Source organism: Crassostrea angulata, chromosome 9 (genome assembly GCF_025612915.1).
Source record: "Crassostrea angulata isolate pt1a10 chromosome 9, ASM2561291v2, whole genome shotgun sequence".
Taxonomy (NCBI): domain Eukaryota; kingdom Metazoa; phylum Mollusca; class Bivalvia; order Ostreida; family Ostreidae; genus Magallana; species Magallana angulata.
Window position 1 is genome coordinate 7,347,218 of NC_069119.1, and position 16,363 is coordinate 7,363,580.

The following is a 16,363-nucleotide window of genomic DNA, read 5'->3' on the forward strand; positions in this document are numbered from 1 at the left end:
CGCGCGTTACTCAATTTGTATGCACACACCGCTGCAGTTATAAGAGTGTATACTTCAAAAAATCATGATTCAATGCTATAATATACTTCAGGGGAAATAGCAAAAAACTCCTTAAACATTTTATCTGTGTGAATTATTGATACATGTGTATGGAAGGATATTATCTTCAAAGGAATTTAACGTGGAAGTAAATATCTAAGCCGATTATAGATATCACACATGAAGTCGCGCACCTGTTTGTCTGCCGCCACGGTAGAAGGAATAACGTATGCAGCATGTCAGTCGTTGGTCTGCATCATGATTCTTTGTGTTTTGTTACCTTTTATAGTGGTCTTGATATGCATGGCGGAAAACAGTAAGTTTATCGTTTATAATCAATTAAGTTATATTCTTTAAATTCTAAAATGAATCAGAATAATATTTTAATTGCAAATGCATGTTCAATTTAACCTTATTTGGTATTTTCCAATAAAAAACTATAAAATATAATTGGGATTTTCTTTTTTATTAAATTAAGATATTGTATTTTCTTAGTTCACAAATGCGCGGAATTCTATGATCATGACAACTATATCATTACTAACCTTCACCAGAATGGTTCGAAACCAACAACGGTTAACCAGACCTGCAACTACGAAATAGTCGCACCACTGGGCCAGCAAATGGAAATTGTCTTTGATGTTGCCTTTCACTTTCCTGTTAATTGTGTACCAGCAACAAAACCTGCTTACGGGATCTTCATATCTTACACTCATTACGACAATGTGACGTATTATGACGTCATTTGTAATAACAAATCATCGTATTTAGTGCGTTCCGTTGGAAGAAGACTTTATCTGAAGTTCGTCATGAGTGGTGTTTCATTCTCATACAGGGGGAAATATTACTACGGTATGCTTTCGTTAATTTCAAATTTATTTATTAAACCCCCATTAAAACCGTTTTAACTCTACTAGTAATGAAAAAAGTCGCTTCTCATTTTAAAAGTTTACAATGTATCCTTGCATATATACCGCGGGTATTTGGTATCTCAAAATTTCTTAAGTGAAGGTTGCGATTACTTTAATACCGATTCCTTCATCAACTATGATATCTATACTTTCCTGATTTCTTTGAACCTTCGAAAAGTGACAATGTAATGTTTTCCTTAAAGACGTACACTTTATCCGAATATATTGTAACGAACAAATCTAAATATATCAATATACCCTCTTTTGGTGTGCTCTTATTTCCGATAAGGAATAACGTTGTCACGCATGTACATATAAACTATCTTTTTCTGTTTTGCAGTTCAACCTTCTGACTGCATTCATTACACTTGTCTTAATGGTGGAACATGCCTCACCACCAATGGGGAGCGCTTCTGCATATGCCAATCTGGTTTTTCCGGATTAGCCTGTTCAGAGTGTTCGAATTTTACTTGCTACAATGGCGGCTCCTGTGTTATGTCGATAGACGAAAGACCATCTTGTGTGTGTGACATCCATTTCGGAGGAACCCATTGCGAGAAAAGCACAAATCCGTGTCTATCTAACCCCTGTCTATTTGGTCGCTGTGATATTATGACGTCAGTGGATACCAAAAGGGCACAGAGTCCATTTGTGCCGTCATATCTGAGCAAGGCAAAACAAAGTACAACATCAATAGATAAAACTACACTTATAACAGAACATACGTTAAATGATCAAATTAATACCATTTCACAAGAGAGAAGCATAAACGCGTGGAGATGCGCGTGTTATCCGGGGTATACAGGTGTTCAGTGTGAGAACAACATTAATGAGTGTAAATCTAGCCCATGTTTACAAGGACAAGAATGCATTGATGGTGTAAACCAATACGAGTGTTCTTGCAATCATTGCGTATTTGGGTTATGCGTGGTGGATGGAACCAGCGTAGTGTGTCGATGTTTTCCTGGGTTCACGGGAGATAACTGTTCTCGAAATGTCAACGAGTGCGACTTCAGTCCTTGTATCCATGGAGACTGCGTTGATTTCGTTAACGGTTACGTCTGCTCTTGTCATGAGAACTACACAGGTAGGAATTGTGACGTCTCCATAAGAAGTAGTTTGAATGAGACTATTAAAACCAATACAAGTATCTGCTCTAACTATTTTTGTAAAGACGGAGAGTGCATGGAACAAGATTCAGTTCCGTTTTGTCGATGTTCCACGGGCTTTACTGGAACAAGATGTGATGTTCCACTATCCGTTCTTGTTCCAAATAACATCACATTTGTATCACAGAAACACGAGTGTTTTATGAAGAAAGACCTTGAGAACATCTGCAGTTGTGTAACTTCATTGTGCCAAAGAAGTCTAAATTCGTCAGCATGTGATGCGGTTATGATACTATCATCACTAAAAACAATATGTACTGTAGATTACAACATTTCTTTGTGTCTTTCGTTTTATGACTCAAACATTGTATTCATATTGCAGAATCTTTGCATTCAGGAACAAAATAGAACAGCTCTTTCGAAGCCAGTTGGAAATGCTACCATTACAACGTTTGCTCCAGAGTCCTGGAACACACGTTTGTTGTTCTCATATGTTCTGTTATGCAAATTGTCAAATAGTGAGGAACCTATCAGAATTGAGTTGCTTCCGTTTGGATATTCTCGTGGGAATTCTCAATCAGTTTACCTTTACTCGGAGTGTATCGTGAATACGTCAGACACGTTGATAGTTTCTAACTGTTCAATATCAAGCATCACAATACATTTCAATTTTTCAAAATCCCTAATTTATCTGAAGACAATTTCTTTTACGATAAGAGGTGTTGAGACTTATAATTCGTCCAATACTCATCTAGAGACCATAGGCAGTGGTGAGGACTTTAAGCGGACTATGAAGATGTCCATGATATCTAAGATGGTGTCACTTGACAACACTACTTTGTTGTTCAATTCGAGTTATAATGGAGAAGCATTGTACAGCTGTAATAGACTTTGCGATGAAAGGTACTGCAGGCAAAAATGTTGCGAGCCTGAGTTGACCAAACATTTGATGAACTACGAACCAAAACTGGAAAAGAAATCTCAATGTCACTGCCCCGACACTATTAAAACAGAGGGAATATGCAACATTACAAATGGTATTAAATATTTTCATTTTACTTGAATATCGTTTTGACTTTTTTTACTAATATTTGTAAAACAGTATTGACATCGATATATGGTTTTGACGCCATATACGACGCTACTCCCTGTGACGTAATATATAACGATACTCTTTGTGACGTAATATACAATAACACTTTCTGTGCCGTTGGTAAGCTACATAGCCAAGTGTTCGTTGTCCATATTCTCTGAATTGGCAGGTATAAACATACATAAGCTTTGATGTATCCTTTACACTGGCCAGTCATTAATGCTTATTGCCTTTCATTCAGATATCACAGGATCTGAAGACAGAAGATCTTACTTAGCGTTGTACATCGCCGCAGCTGTTTCTGTGTTTCTTATCGTGTTGATTCCTGGCTCCGCCTATTTCTTTGTAAAGCGATCAAAACAGAGGTAAATGTAAACATTATCTTTAAGACTCTATGTACACTACGCCCTGATATGAGAATAGTTTTGAGAGGTAAGAGTGATTTGCTGTTTAATATACAATATAGAAACTGTTAATTCATAATTTGATATGATTTAATCAAAGTATTCTGAGCATGGAATAAGACCAAATTAGACTATATGGAAACTTGATTTGAAAGGAATTTCTCAACAAAATTAAGTAAATATTTTCCTTAATATATTCTCTGGGTTTAAATGGCACGCACACTGCGTTGACCTAAATTAAGTAAGCATTATTCATTTATACGTTATAATTTTCTCAAAACTAAAGCAATTAAATGTTATTAGTTATAGAGGGTTCATAAGCAGAAAAATATGCAAAAAGAGATAATTTTCTTCAAATCGGTATCGTAGACAATAAATTACTGAGTTTAACAGGGGGTATGGGATTGAATATGCTTATGTATTATGATTGATGTTGAATTTCCCTGGGAAAATATAATAAGGAATGGAAAAATGTTACAAGGTTGAGAAGGATACTATTCTAAAACCTAAGCTTGTCTATATACTCTTCATGTGTAAAACTTTGCTGAACTCCTTGAAGCAAAATAATTTAATTCCATTAAAAAATTGCAAATTTTCATAACACGATCTTTTTTATTTTATTTTCTGATATATTAATTTAGTTGACAATTTTAAGTTCTATGATAGTCGTTTATTGATTCTTTATAACATTTACTTGATCCTTGGGTTACTTGAGAAGCCCTGATACATAAACTTCAGTGTACTCTTTTACAGAGGAGAAGCCAAGTTTCCAAATCTTATATGTTCATCTTCAAAGGTCTGGCCTTTACACTCACCACATGATTGGCCTAATGAAATAAACAATTCTAGTAATTTGGAAACGACAGTGAAAGATGCCATCAGGCCAGCAAATGATAACAGGTTCGTTTTTAAAATTTCTCCTTTGCTTGTATTCTAATAAGAGTAGATTGGTGAATATTCTTAAAACTTAGTGGCTTTGAAATCAAAGTTTTTTAAGAAGTTGCCGCTTTAAGACTAACATTACATTTATTCCAATAAAACATTTTGGCTTAAGTTTTAAAGATAATTGCAACAGAAATTATGTTAAGGATTAACAGAATCAATCACAGACAACCAATCTGCTCAGGTCTGAGTTGAAAGAATAATTTTGGCAACTGTAAATTATTCTTTTATTGATCATTGACTTAACACTTCAAATATATCTGAATATTTGCTGAGTTAATCTTGCAATATGCACTATTATTATGATAAAGATTGTGTGATCTGGTTTTTAAAAAATGTTGATTCAAATTAACAGTTCATTTAAATAGGTCGTTAATGTCTCATAATTATTTATCTTATACTTTTTTTTATTTTCGAAATACTTGCTTTTTAATCGACGGACATTAAATATGTACTTTAGAAATGTAATATTCTTTAAAAATAGTAGATCAGTAGATCATTTGATATCAATAAATATGTTTTATAAAATCAGTACAGAAAGATTTGAGACAGAACTTTTTCTGTCAACGTTAACCATTACGTTATCATTTTAAGGTAAGGAAATGCAAGATATATTCCAAAATGGAATTAACATATATGTAAAAAAGGATTTTGGTGAGTATGTAAATGTTTTAATATAATATGTATATATTAAAACATTTATATATTATCTGTTAACGTTGTTCAATATACTTTTATTCATCGCATATTTCTTGTAAGTAATAAAATGTGTTCCTAAATTAACCAAAGAACAGTAAATTACAATGCATAGTTATGTCTTTTATATACTGATTTACATTTTTAAAAATGCCCTGACCCTTAAAAAAAGTTCTCTTTCGGTTTGTGGATAAAAACATTTTATGTTGCAATGAGTTTAACGTTTGAGAACAAATTGACAAAACTAATAATGCTGTAATATTGTAAAACCCCTTTCAATACATATACTTATATTTTCCTGATTTTTACCTATGGTATCCATTTATGTCATCTAAATACAGTTTGACTTTAAAGGCATAACAACACTTTGGACTATCTTAACTGAGCTGCAAGTCAACATAATGCAGTCGTTTTGTAGTTTATTAATCACATCAACTATTTTTGCAGGGTTGTAAACTTAGATGGAGTAGAAACCGGCAAAACCGACGTCTAATTGTTTTTTTCCTTAACACGCAACTGGTTTTATAAGTGTTGATTGTGTAAGAGTAATCTCATGCTTATGATATTATCATGTATTGTATTTTGTCATTGAAGAATTCTATTTTGTCTTTTATATTAGATGACATATCAAACCAAATTTTACATTGTTTTATGAATTGACATGTAAATAAGTACAATGAATTGATTTGGTTTCTTCTAAATCTCACGAGTTGCGCTAGAAAGATGATTAAAATGTTATAAAGATGACTGGAATGAAATAATTTCTTATTGAAAATAAGAAACATGGTCTTTTGTTTGTTTTTAATCTGCATGATATCATACACGTAATTTCTTTATAAAATATTAACAAAAACAATGTAATAGTTATGTTTTCTAAAAAAATATTGGCCACTATTGTGTGTAAAAAAAAATAAAAATGCAATCTTTAGTACTCTTTTCAGAAACTTTGGAAAATATTATTTTGCATTTTAACAAATGGTAATTTTTTTTTCAAGAAATTTGATTCGTCGCAAAAAATGTCATTCTAAATGGCACGAATTTTAGAATTAAACTGAAATCCTGTATACCAAAGTTTGTCCTTGATACTTGATCTGTGTTTCAAATTGTTTTTGTGTTTCTGGTCTTAAATATTTCTTGACATGTATATTGTATGTTAGACAAACTCTTATGAAGAAATCAACTTTTATGAACGACATATATGATTGTTATGTTATTATTGTGTTCAATGACAAGATTGAACTAAATTAACCAGATTAGAAATAAAAAAAATAACGTTCACTTCTTCTTATTTTCATTTTTTTTTGTCATTGACATACTAGTAGTCTTTTTTTTGACAGTTTCATTTTAGGATAACAACTTAAGAAACTTCAGAAAACTTGAGAAAAAAAAACTAAAAAAAAAAGAAAAAAAGAAAAAGAAACAACGGACTGCATGAAATAACCATGATGCTGCCAGACTCAAATTCCTATAAAAATTCTTGTTGATTTTCTCTATCTAACATACTGATGTACTTCTACAATTTTACGTTTAGGTTACTTTTACTTGCTTTTTACGATCAATCAAATTCATTATATATTAATCGTAAAGAAATCTCTAGTGGGGATGAGAAGATTAAAGAGAACAAAAGAACTCAGAGCCCCCTTTTTTAAGGAGCTTCTCATTAGAGTCTGTAGCGCCCATCATGAGGTTTGTTTTTTCGGAATGCGAAACAGTTTTTTTTCCCTTGGCCTTCTATGGCATATTTGGGTAGGGTAACTAAGGTCTGTGCCAAGATATTTATGCAGCACATTTGGACGATTTAAAAAAAAAAATACACATACATGTGACAGAAGTGCAATTGAAATAGTTGATAGTATAATTTCTAAGACAATTTCATTGACACGTTATCATCTTTCACTCGGAAAAATTCACAGGAACGAAAACATTCCTTACGGAGATGTATAATGGGGAATGCATACATCCTTTCTCCATTCGGAATACACTCGGAATACATTGCACATTTTTTCAACGTTATCATTCGGGCTTGCTGCTATAGAAATCCCCGTAGACATAACATTTTTAGCATTGTATTGAAACCTGATAAGCTAACAGGGGCGTTTCGACTGAAAAATCTTGGACATTTTTCATACTTTGAATGAACATCGTTTGAACCCTAAGGTATTTATAAGTATTAAGTAATAAAGCAAAATGTGAATCCAGGAAATCTTGGGACAAAGTATAGTGTATACTTCAGAGAAATGCACTCATGTCCCATTAACAATACAGGATATAGCATTTTGCACGTCCAAAACTGTACCCTGTGTCTCCATTCATGTATAATTCTAAAAAAAACCCACCAAGAAGGAAAAGGAACCCATATTTTATAACCATCTACATGTATTCATAAAAAAATATACGCTGCCTAGTTTTAGTTTAATTCTAGCTGTGAGACCATGTCGATAGTTCATTAATTATTTGTGCATTGCGATAAACTTCCGCTCACATCACATCTCAGTTCAATGCAGTCTTGAAAAATATTTTTCTGACAATAAATCACACAACACTACTGGCTCTAAAAAGTACTGAAAGTGCCATTTTTTACTGATAATTTCTGATATTTACTGATATTGTACTGTTAGTGCTGAGAATTGCTGATATTTACTGATAATTTTACTGCTGTTACTGATAATTGCTGTTGGTTCTGATATTTACTGATATTTACTGATGCCTTTGCTGTGAGCTCTGATAAATACTGATATTTACTGAGATTTACTGTTGGTACTGAGAATTGCTAATAATTACTGAGAATATTTTAAGGCCCAAAACATTGTCTTTTAATTATTAAATAACACATATTTCAGATTTAACACAATTTATTTCATCATATATTCTTAAGTTTTATTTATTTGATATTTAGCTTCTTTTGAACTTTGGAAACTCACAGATCACATTTTAGACAATATTAGAAAGCCGGTCAAAAACTGGTACTTAAACTTAAGGCAGACTCCACAAAAATTTTAATTTCTAAATGCGGTGGACATTTTTTTTCAACAATGAAAAACCCCATAATTCTTAACATGATTATTTTTCTTTTCAAATTAGAGAGATACCCGATCAGGACTTTATAATGTCTTTGAGTATTTACTTCACAGAAAGATTAGCGAGGCAGTATCTGTATATAGTATACATACGTTCAGCAGATCAAGAGGTTTGAATGTCGCAATTCAACCTTGTAAATTGTCAGTCTGGCACCTTGTGTATGACATTACGTAATATCCGTATACAGGAATCCATGATCTTGAGATATTTATTCCAAGAGAAAAGTATTATTTTTATTGACAAAAATATAAATAACGTATTAGAATGATTTTCATATTCATCATCTTATTTGTTCCGCATTCAATTGATTCAAAAAATTTGGATAAATAATCTCTCTCTCTCTCTCTCTCTCTCTCTCTCTCTCTCTCTCTCTCTCTCTCTCTCCTACCATTTGCTGAAATCAAAATAGGCAACAATCGGCGAAGAATAATTTTTATTGTCCGACCTTTCACTCTTTCTCTTTTAATACATATGTAATATATCTTCTGTTGCACGGCTAAGTAATGTTGTCATGATCTAGTTCTATTATTGTAAATATGCCCTCCCTGTTCTCTCTCTCTCTCTCTCTTGCTCGCATATATTATCTAGTCCTAAAATTTGAGTTTCCGAGTCAAAATGGTATAACGGCATTAGCACGATAAAGTTCTATTTCAGCATTACAACCACCATTTCAAACACAGATTTCGAGTGTAAACTTTTCTTAGACTACAAAGAACACCAGCTTAATATAGTGAAAAAGCAGGCACGTAGCATCAGGGGGGGCCTGGCCCCCCCACTTTTTCTGGCAGCAACAAATTTTTTAAAATTTACATATAAAAAAATGAATTTTAATGGGGTTGGCCCCCCCCCCCCCCACTTTTTTGGAAGTGAGTAAAAAATTGATATGAAAATAAGGAAATGAGGAGTCAATTTGAAGTTACCTCCCCCCCCCCCCCCCCCACGGATTAGGAATTTGATGATTTGGAGGGAAAAAAAATTTTGGTACGGAAGATTTTTTTTGTTGAAAGTATAGTTTAGTATTCCCCCCCCCCCCCCCCCCCACGGATTAAGATTTTGAAGATTTTTGAAAACTTAAATTTTCTTTTTTTTTTGCTTGTCAAGAATTTTTGGATGGGTCTGGCCCCCCCCCCCCCCCCCCCCCCCCCCCCCACTTTCAAAAACGATGCTACGTGCCTGAAAAGTGTTACGGCTTATCATGCTTTAATTTTCTCTCTCTCTCTCCTCCTCCTCTCTCTCTTTCTCTCTCTCTCTCTCAGATTTACTATTGTAACGTATTTTGAGGCGTCAATGCAGAAAGGCATAAGCATGAATATGTCCCATTACAGTATCATAACCACCGATTGCAACAGCGATTTGATTGAAAACCTCTCTTTCTCTCTCTCTCTCTCTCTCTCTCTCATTAATACTTTATTCATGCACTTGTATGCGGTTATATGACCACATGACTATATGACCAGCGGCTATACAATTTTGAAAATAAGACACACAATTTAACTGATTTTCCTTAGTCTATGAACGCTTAGATATTTAATCTCCACGCCTAAAAGCAAGCAAAAAAATATTTTGTATGTCTGGGATTAAGAAAAACCTTAGAACTAACAGAGAGCACTCAGACTATACACACGACAGGGTGACCACGGCAAGGTGTGAAAATTGACCACCTGTGTATATGTCTGGCAGTCGCTGAAAAGATTCTTTTGTATGTCTGGGATCAAGAAAACCCTCAGAACTAACAGACAGCGCTCAGAATATATACACGACAGAGTGACCGTGGCAAGGTGTGAAAATTGACCACCTGTGTATATGTCTTGCAGCCTCAGAATAAACAAATATAAATGGCCGGGAAATACAATGTGAAACAAAAGTGTTTGATTTTATTTTGAAAACAAAATTAGTGATTATGGCCGGGATAAAACATCTTAAGTTTATGATTATAAATATTTAACACGGTTCAATTAAAGAGATGATCGCTCAAAATTTAGAATCATTAAATAGATGTTTATCAATTACATAAAGTGGTTAAAATCTTTTTAAAGATTTTTTTACTATGGATTGTTTTATATATACAATGTAACACTGTAGTATCGAGTGGATTGGCGCACGGGGATGGGATATATAGCAATTCTGCAATTTCTACATTCATTTATTAATGTGCTGAATTGTGTTAATCAGCTAAAATAAAACTTAGAACAAGAACAAACAGAAAAAATATGCATTGAAATAAATAAGCAGATTATAAGAAAAATAATCAAATCTAATTTTTGTGGTTGTAAAAAAGAAGTTACTGTTGATAAAACTTTAGTTAGATCTTACATATTTCTTTTTAAAAAATGCCCGGTATTTGTTTACCGATAATTTTAAATAAATATAATTTGCATGTTACAGAAGTTAAAATTAATCTCTTAAAAACCCCCTGCCTGTAATTCTCAGTAATTATCAGCAATGCTCAGTACCAACAGTAAATCTCAGTAAATATCAGTAATTATCAGAGCTCACAGCAAAAGCATCAGTAAATATCAGTAAATATCAGAACCAACAGCAATTATCAGTAACAGCAGTAAAATTATCAGTAAATATCAGCAATTCTCAGCACTAACAGTACAATATCAGTAAATATCAGAAACTATCAGTAAAAAATGGCACTTTCAGTACTTTTTAGAGCCAGTAGTGATACCAAAGTTTGTCCTTGATACTTGATCTGTGTTTCAAATTGTTTTTGTGTTTCTGGTCTTAAATATTTCTTGACATGTATATTGTATGTTAGACAAACTCTTATGAAGAAATCAACTTTTATGAACGACATATATGATTGTTATGTTATTATTGTGTTCAATGACAAGATTGAACTAAATTAACCAGATTAGAAATAAAAAAAATAACGTTCACTTCTTCTTATTTTCATTTTTTTTTGTCATTGACATACTAGTAGTCTTTTTTTTGACAGTTTCATTTTAGGATAACAACTTAAGAAACTTCAGAAAACTTGAGAAAAAAAAACTAAAAAAAAAAGAAAAAAAGAAAAAGAAACAACGGACTGCATGAAATAACCATGATGCTGCCAGACTCAAATTCCTATAAAAATTCTTGTTGATTTTCTCTATCTAACATACTGATGTACTTCTACAATTTTACGTTTAGGTTACTTTTACTTGCTTTTTACGATCAATCAAATTCATTATATATTAATCGTAAAGAAATCTCTAGTGGGGATGAGAAGATTAAAGAGAACAAAAGAACTCAGAGCCCCCTTTTTTAAGGAGCTTCTCATTAGAGTCTGTAGCGCCCATCATGAGGTTTGTTTTTTCGGAATGCGAAACAGTTTTTTTTCCCTTGGCCTTCTATGGCATATTTGGGTAGGGTAACTAAGGTCTGTGCCAAGATATTTATGCAGCACATTTGGACGATTTAAAAAAAAAAATACACATACATGTGACAGAAGTGCAATTGAAATAGTTGATAGTATAATTTCTAAGACAATTTCATTGACACGTTATCATCTTTCACTCGGAAAAATTCACAGGAACGAAAACATTCCTTACGGAGATGTATAATGGGGAATGCATACATCCTTTCTCCATTCGGAATACACTCGGAATACATTGCACATTTTTTCAACGTTATCATTCGGGCTTGCTGCTATAGAAATCCCCGTAGACATAACATTTTTAGCATTGTATTGAAACCTGATAAGCTAACAGGGGCGTTTCGACTGAAAAATCTTGGACATTTTTCATACTTTGAATGAACATCGTTTGAACCCTAAGGTATTTATAAGTATTAAGTAATAAAGCAAAATGTGAATCCAGGAAATCTTGGGACAAAGTATAGTGTATACTTCAGAGAAATGCACTCATGTCCCATTAACAATACAGGATATAGCATTTTGCACGTCCAAAACTGTACCCTGTGTCTCCATTCATGTATAATTCTAAAAAAAAACCCACCAAGAAGGAAAAGGAACCCATATTTTATAACCATCTACATGTATTCATAAAAAAATATACGCTGCCTAGTTTTAGTTTAATTCTAGCTGTGAGACCATGTCGATAGTTCATTAATTATTTGTGCATTGCGATAAACTTCCGCTCACATCACATCTCAGTTCAATGCAGTCTTGAAAAATATTTTTCTGACAATAAATCACACAATTGCAATTTCCTCTTACAAATCGCTTCATTTTTTAGAATTGATGGTGCAACGTGTCTTGTCATTAATGGGGTAATGCATGACAACAACCAGTAATTAGGGCGATGGACATCAAGGGCATTGCTTAAGTATATTAAAATAGATATGATGTAAGAGTTGTTAATGATTTAATTTTTTGTTGTTATTTATTAATTTTTTAGAGCATTTTGTGTGGATTCTGAGATCTTCTATTCTTTACTGGGCATGTGGATGGGCAGCTGCAAATTTGACTACAAACTTAGGTTTGGTTAATTTAGGCGTTCAGGTAACGTGGATTGGCCAGTGGGGAATGAAATGGGGGATCTTCAATTGTTTACTGTGCAAGTAGATAGCCAGCTGCAAATTTGACTATAAACTAACGTTTAGATAATTTAGGCATTCATGTAACTTGGATTTTCAAACGAGGAATATGAGCATATGGCGGGTCGCTTAGGCTGCCCTAGGAGCCATACAAGCTTGCTACGGAATGCACCGGGAGCTTGTGTGAGGAATCTGTATGGTAAAACAGTAACCTCGTACCCCGTATCTTATAACGGGTGGTTTCATTGTGCCTAAATCGATGTATGGGCTTACCTTTTCGGTATAACAGGTAGTAGCCTCGCTAAGGAAGCCCCTAGGAGCCAATAACACTGACCCACTAAGGGATACCCTAAGAGTTGACTAGCACATACTGTAACGCCTTGCTGTAGATTACCCTAGAGGGTACGGTGCCATAATGCCCGTTACAATATTAGGTGTGTGGCACCCAATGATTTCTAAATGCTTGTCTGACATTTGCTATTGAAACAATTATTAAAGCTGCGGCCTATATCATCAAAAATACATATTTTGTTATTTTTGCAGAAAATATTTTATAGAATACATTCTTTTAAACTGTTTGAAAACGTGGAATACAAAACTTTTTATATACAGGATTCCATCGTCGGATACCCCGGGTGATTGCGTCTTTTACGTGTCAAATACGTTAAAGACGAGCTCACCCGTAGATATGAGGAAAAGACGCGTCACCCGTGGGTATCTAACGGTGACAAGATTCCTTCTTTTAATATGTTTATTGACTATTTGAAGGGGACTTTGTTGACAGTTATATGCATAAGACATTAGCAAAGACTTCCAAACGGGATAAGGTGATAACGATGTTAAAAAATTGTCATTTTAAAAATAAATGCAGTACGAATGAAAAACTGTCCATGAAACAAACCAAGAATAATGAATGAACTAAAGTGTTTTGAACCATTTTTTATATTTTACACAAATTTTCATTACATTTGCATTACTACAGTTAAGATTGTCTCCCCTGAACCTTTGCACTAAAAAGGTTCACCTTTATAAAAAAAATTCGTCTAACAAAAAAAGTCTAGGGTAGAAAATTAGTCATTACATGTATTTCTGTCTCTTCAATTTTGAGTCTTTTGAAACTAAATAAAAGATATTATTAGGAGATTGAAATAAAGAGAGACATTTAACAATAAAACACATATAAAGCTATTAACTAATCATGTAATTTCTTTTACATTAGTACAACGTATAATGTTAAAGTTTTTAAATATTTTTTTCCGAATTTTTATATGTTTTAAGTATAATTTAAAATATATATTTAAGTGTACATGTATCAATTCTTGCGTTGTTTAAAATATGGTATTTGTATTCCTTGCTTGTCGTCTAATTTTGCAGGCTTGATATCGGGTGCATCCACCCCTCAAACAATAAAAGTTCATTGACGTATACTGTCGGACAAATTTTTTTTTTACCAGATCTTCCTTATTCTTTGATCATTCAACGTGATAAACAATCATTGGCAAGGGGTTCCACACCACTGTCGCATTAAAAATAAATCATCGTCTGTTGAATGCAATGAATTTACAAATATATCTTTAATCATTTTTCCCATGGAGTTGAGTTTTTTTGTAGGGGGTGGGGGGGGGGGGCTATGAAATTGAATCCTACCTCTTGAAGCAAAAGATAACTAGATCAAGTGTCAATAGAATGAAATAAAATCAATATATGTATCAATATGTTTATTCTAGTACTCTTTCTTTTCAATCAATATTAGTATTTTAAAGGAATGCAATCTTTGTTTATTCATTAAATTTAAAGTTTCCACCCCCGTACTAAAGTAATAAGGTTGTCAGTTGAAAATCAACTATTAATGTGAAATAATAAGCACAGAGAGAGAGAGAGAGAGAGAGAGAGAGAGAGAGAGAGAGAGAGAGAGAGAGAGAGAGAGAGAGAGAGAGAGAGAGAGAGAGAGAGTTTCACTTTACTAAACTATACGCAAAATTACACACTAGAAAAACCCGGCTTTTAGTTATTTGAATTTTGCAGTATTGTCGTCCCTGTGATTATTCATTAGTGCATTTATGGGTACTCTGCTTGTCTTTATGTGTAGCATTGTTCAGAAATGGGGCCTGTTAGCTTGCTTACTTTATCTTTCATAAATTTTGAGGTACATGTAATTATAAAAATTTTCAAAAATAGATAAGTTTATTCCACTTCAGCTTATATTTAAATTCCTCTTTTTCCATGTTTTCTCGTGATTTAATGGCATTGATTATTAAAAAAAACCCCTGAAATGTGTTGAAGCACCCATACAATTCAGGCAAATATTGTTTGACTTGCTAATATGTCGTTTTTTTTTCAATATGGTACATGTTTCAATGTAAATCTAGTGCTAAACTACAGTTTCTGGAGAGTTTTAAAAGTAAAAAAAATGTCCAACTTTACGACAACACATTTGCAATATAATTGAGAGTCCAAAGACAGATTTTTATATATCTTGTATAGATGAATGTTCTTTTATAACTTAAAACAGATTTTTTAAATTTAACGTGCCACTTTCTGACTTTAAAGTATTTAAAAAATTTCACAATTTTTCAAAAAGATGGAAACATGCCAGATTCATGACTTATCTGCACTTAACGGAGAGAATATTTGGTAAGTCTCACAAAATGACTTACATTAGTGGATCATGTTTAAACTTAACTCAGAATTGTTAACAATGATTAGGAACAATTATATTCTTAAAGAGATAAAATGCTATTTTTAGTAACAGAGCTGCAGAACATAGTTTAGACTGACCTTTAAAAAAAATGGCAAATGAATAAATACAGATGCACACTGTTACACACAGACCGTTTTTGTTACATCGGATGCGGTCTGATTTTTTATTGGTGGCTTTAGTTTCCAACTTCAGCTGTCGCCATTATGAACTTTAATTTTTTATTTTGATTTAGGTTATTGATATAAACAGTCGTGGAAAACTGTCTGTAAGCATTAGACCTCAACGCAGTTCGTCTGCTACGATTCGTAGTCACGAGGGTGACACGTGTGAGCCGTTATTGGCCGAGAACTTTTCATTGAAAAACTCACTTGGATTGAAAGAGTGTCTATGTTATGCACAGATTCAGATGCGCAAATGTCCAAAATGGCAGCGCCCATGTTGATTAACGCTTTTAAAACAGAATGAGTTATTGATCAAACAACAATCTAAGATGATGTCATATTTTATGAATCATAGTTTTAAAGCCACCTCCGATCGGTCAGACTGGATGGATGACATGGGTGACACTGATACTTCCTATGGCTTCTTTTCGAAATTTGCAAAAAAAATTCCCGTCTAATATCTACTTGTAGATCTAAATGAGCTTATTGTAATTCGCATTTAATTAGGGAGATAATATGCAATAATAATGTAATTCGCATTTAATTAAGCAAATAATATGCAGTAAAATATATCTGATCGGAATATAATGGCAAAATGATAAAAAAAGTCATTGAGATGATGTTACATATGTACGTGTACATATACACACGGCTGTCTACATTTACCTGCATGAAACCGGTACAGTTTTAACATAGCAGATTCACTTAAAAAACCGAAAATTTGCACTACCCTAAGACGGTTCC

The 16,363-nt window shown here is 33.2% G+C and overlaps 1 protein-coding gene across 4 annotated transcripts; it reads left to right on the forward strand.

Moving 5' to 3' along the window:
- The first annotated feature begins 116 nt into the window (after nucleotides 1-116).
- Nucleotides 117-13,128, forward strand: LOC128162361 (uncharacterized). 4 transcript variants are annotated; one of them, XR_008240644.1, is made up of 6 exons: nucleotides 117-355; nucleotides 535-891; nucleotides 1,291-3,096; nucleotides 3,394-3,517; nucleotides 4,353-4,456; nucleotides 12,619-13,128. XR_008240644.1 is itself a non-coding variant. In XM_052825519.1 (6 exons), exons 1-6 carry the CDS (start codon nucleotides 220-222, stop codon nucleotides 12,707-12,709), a joined length of 2,661 nt encoding a protein of 886 aa, XP_052681479.1. In that variant the 5' UTR covers nucleotides 117-219; the 3' UTR covers nucleotides 12,710-13,128. The 4 variants fall into 4 exon arrangements, 2 of the variants coding, with proteins under 2 accessions (XP_052681479.1, XP_052681480.1); XR_008240643.1 differs by lacking the exon at nucleotides 12,619-13,128 and adding an exon at nucleotides 5,642-6,465; XM_052825519.1 differs by having other exon boundaries at nucleotides 4,310-4,456.
- Nucleotides 13,129-16,363: the final 3,235 nt, after the last annotated feature.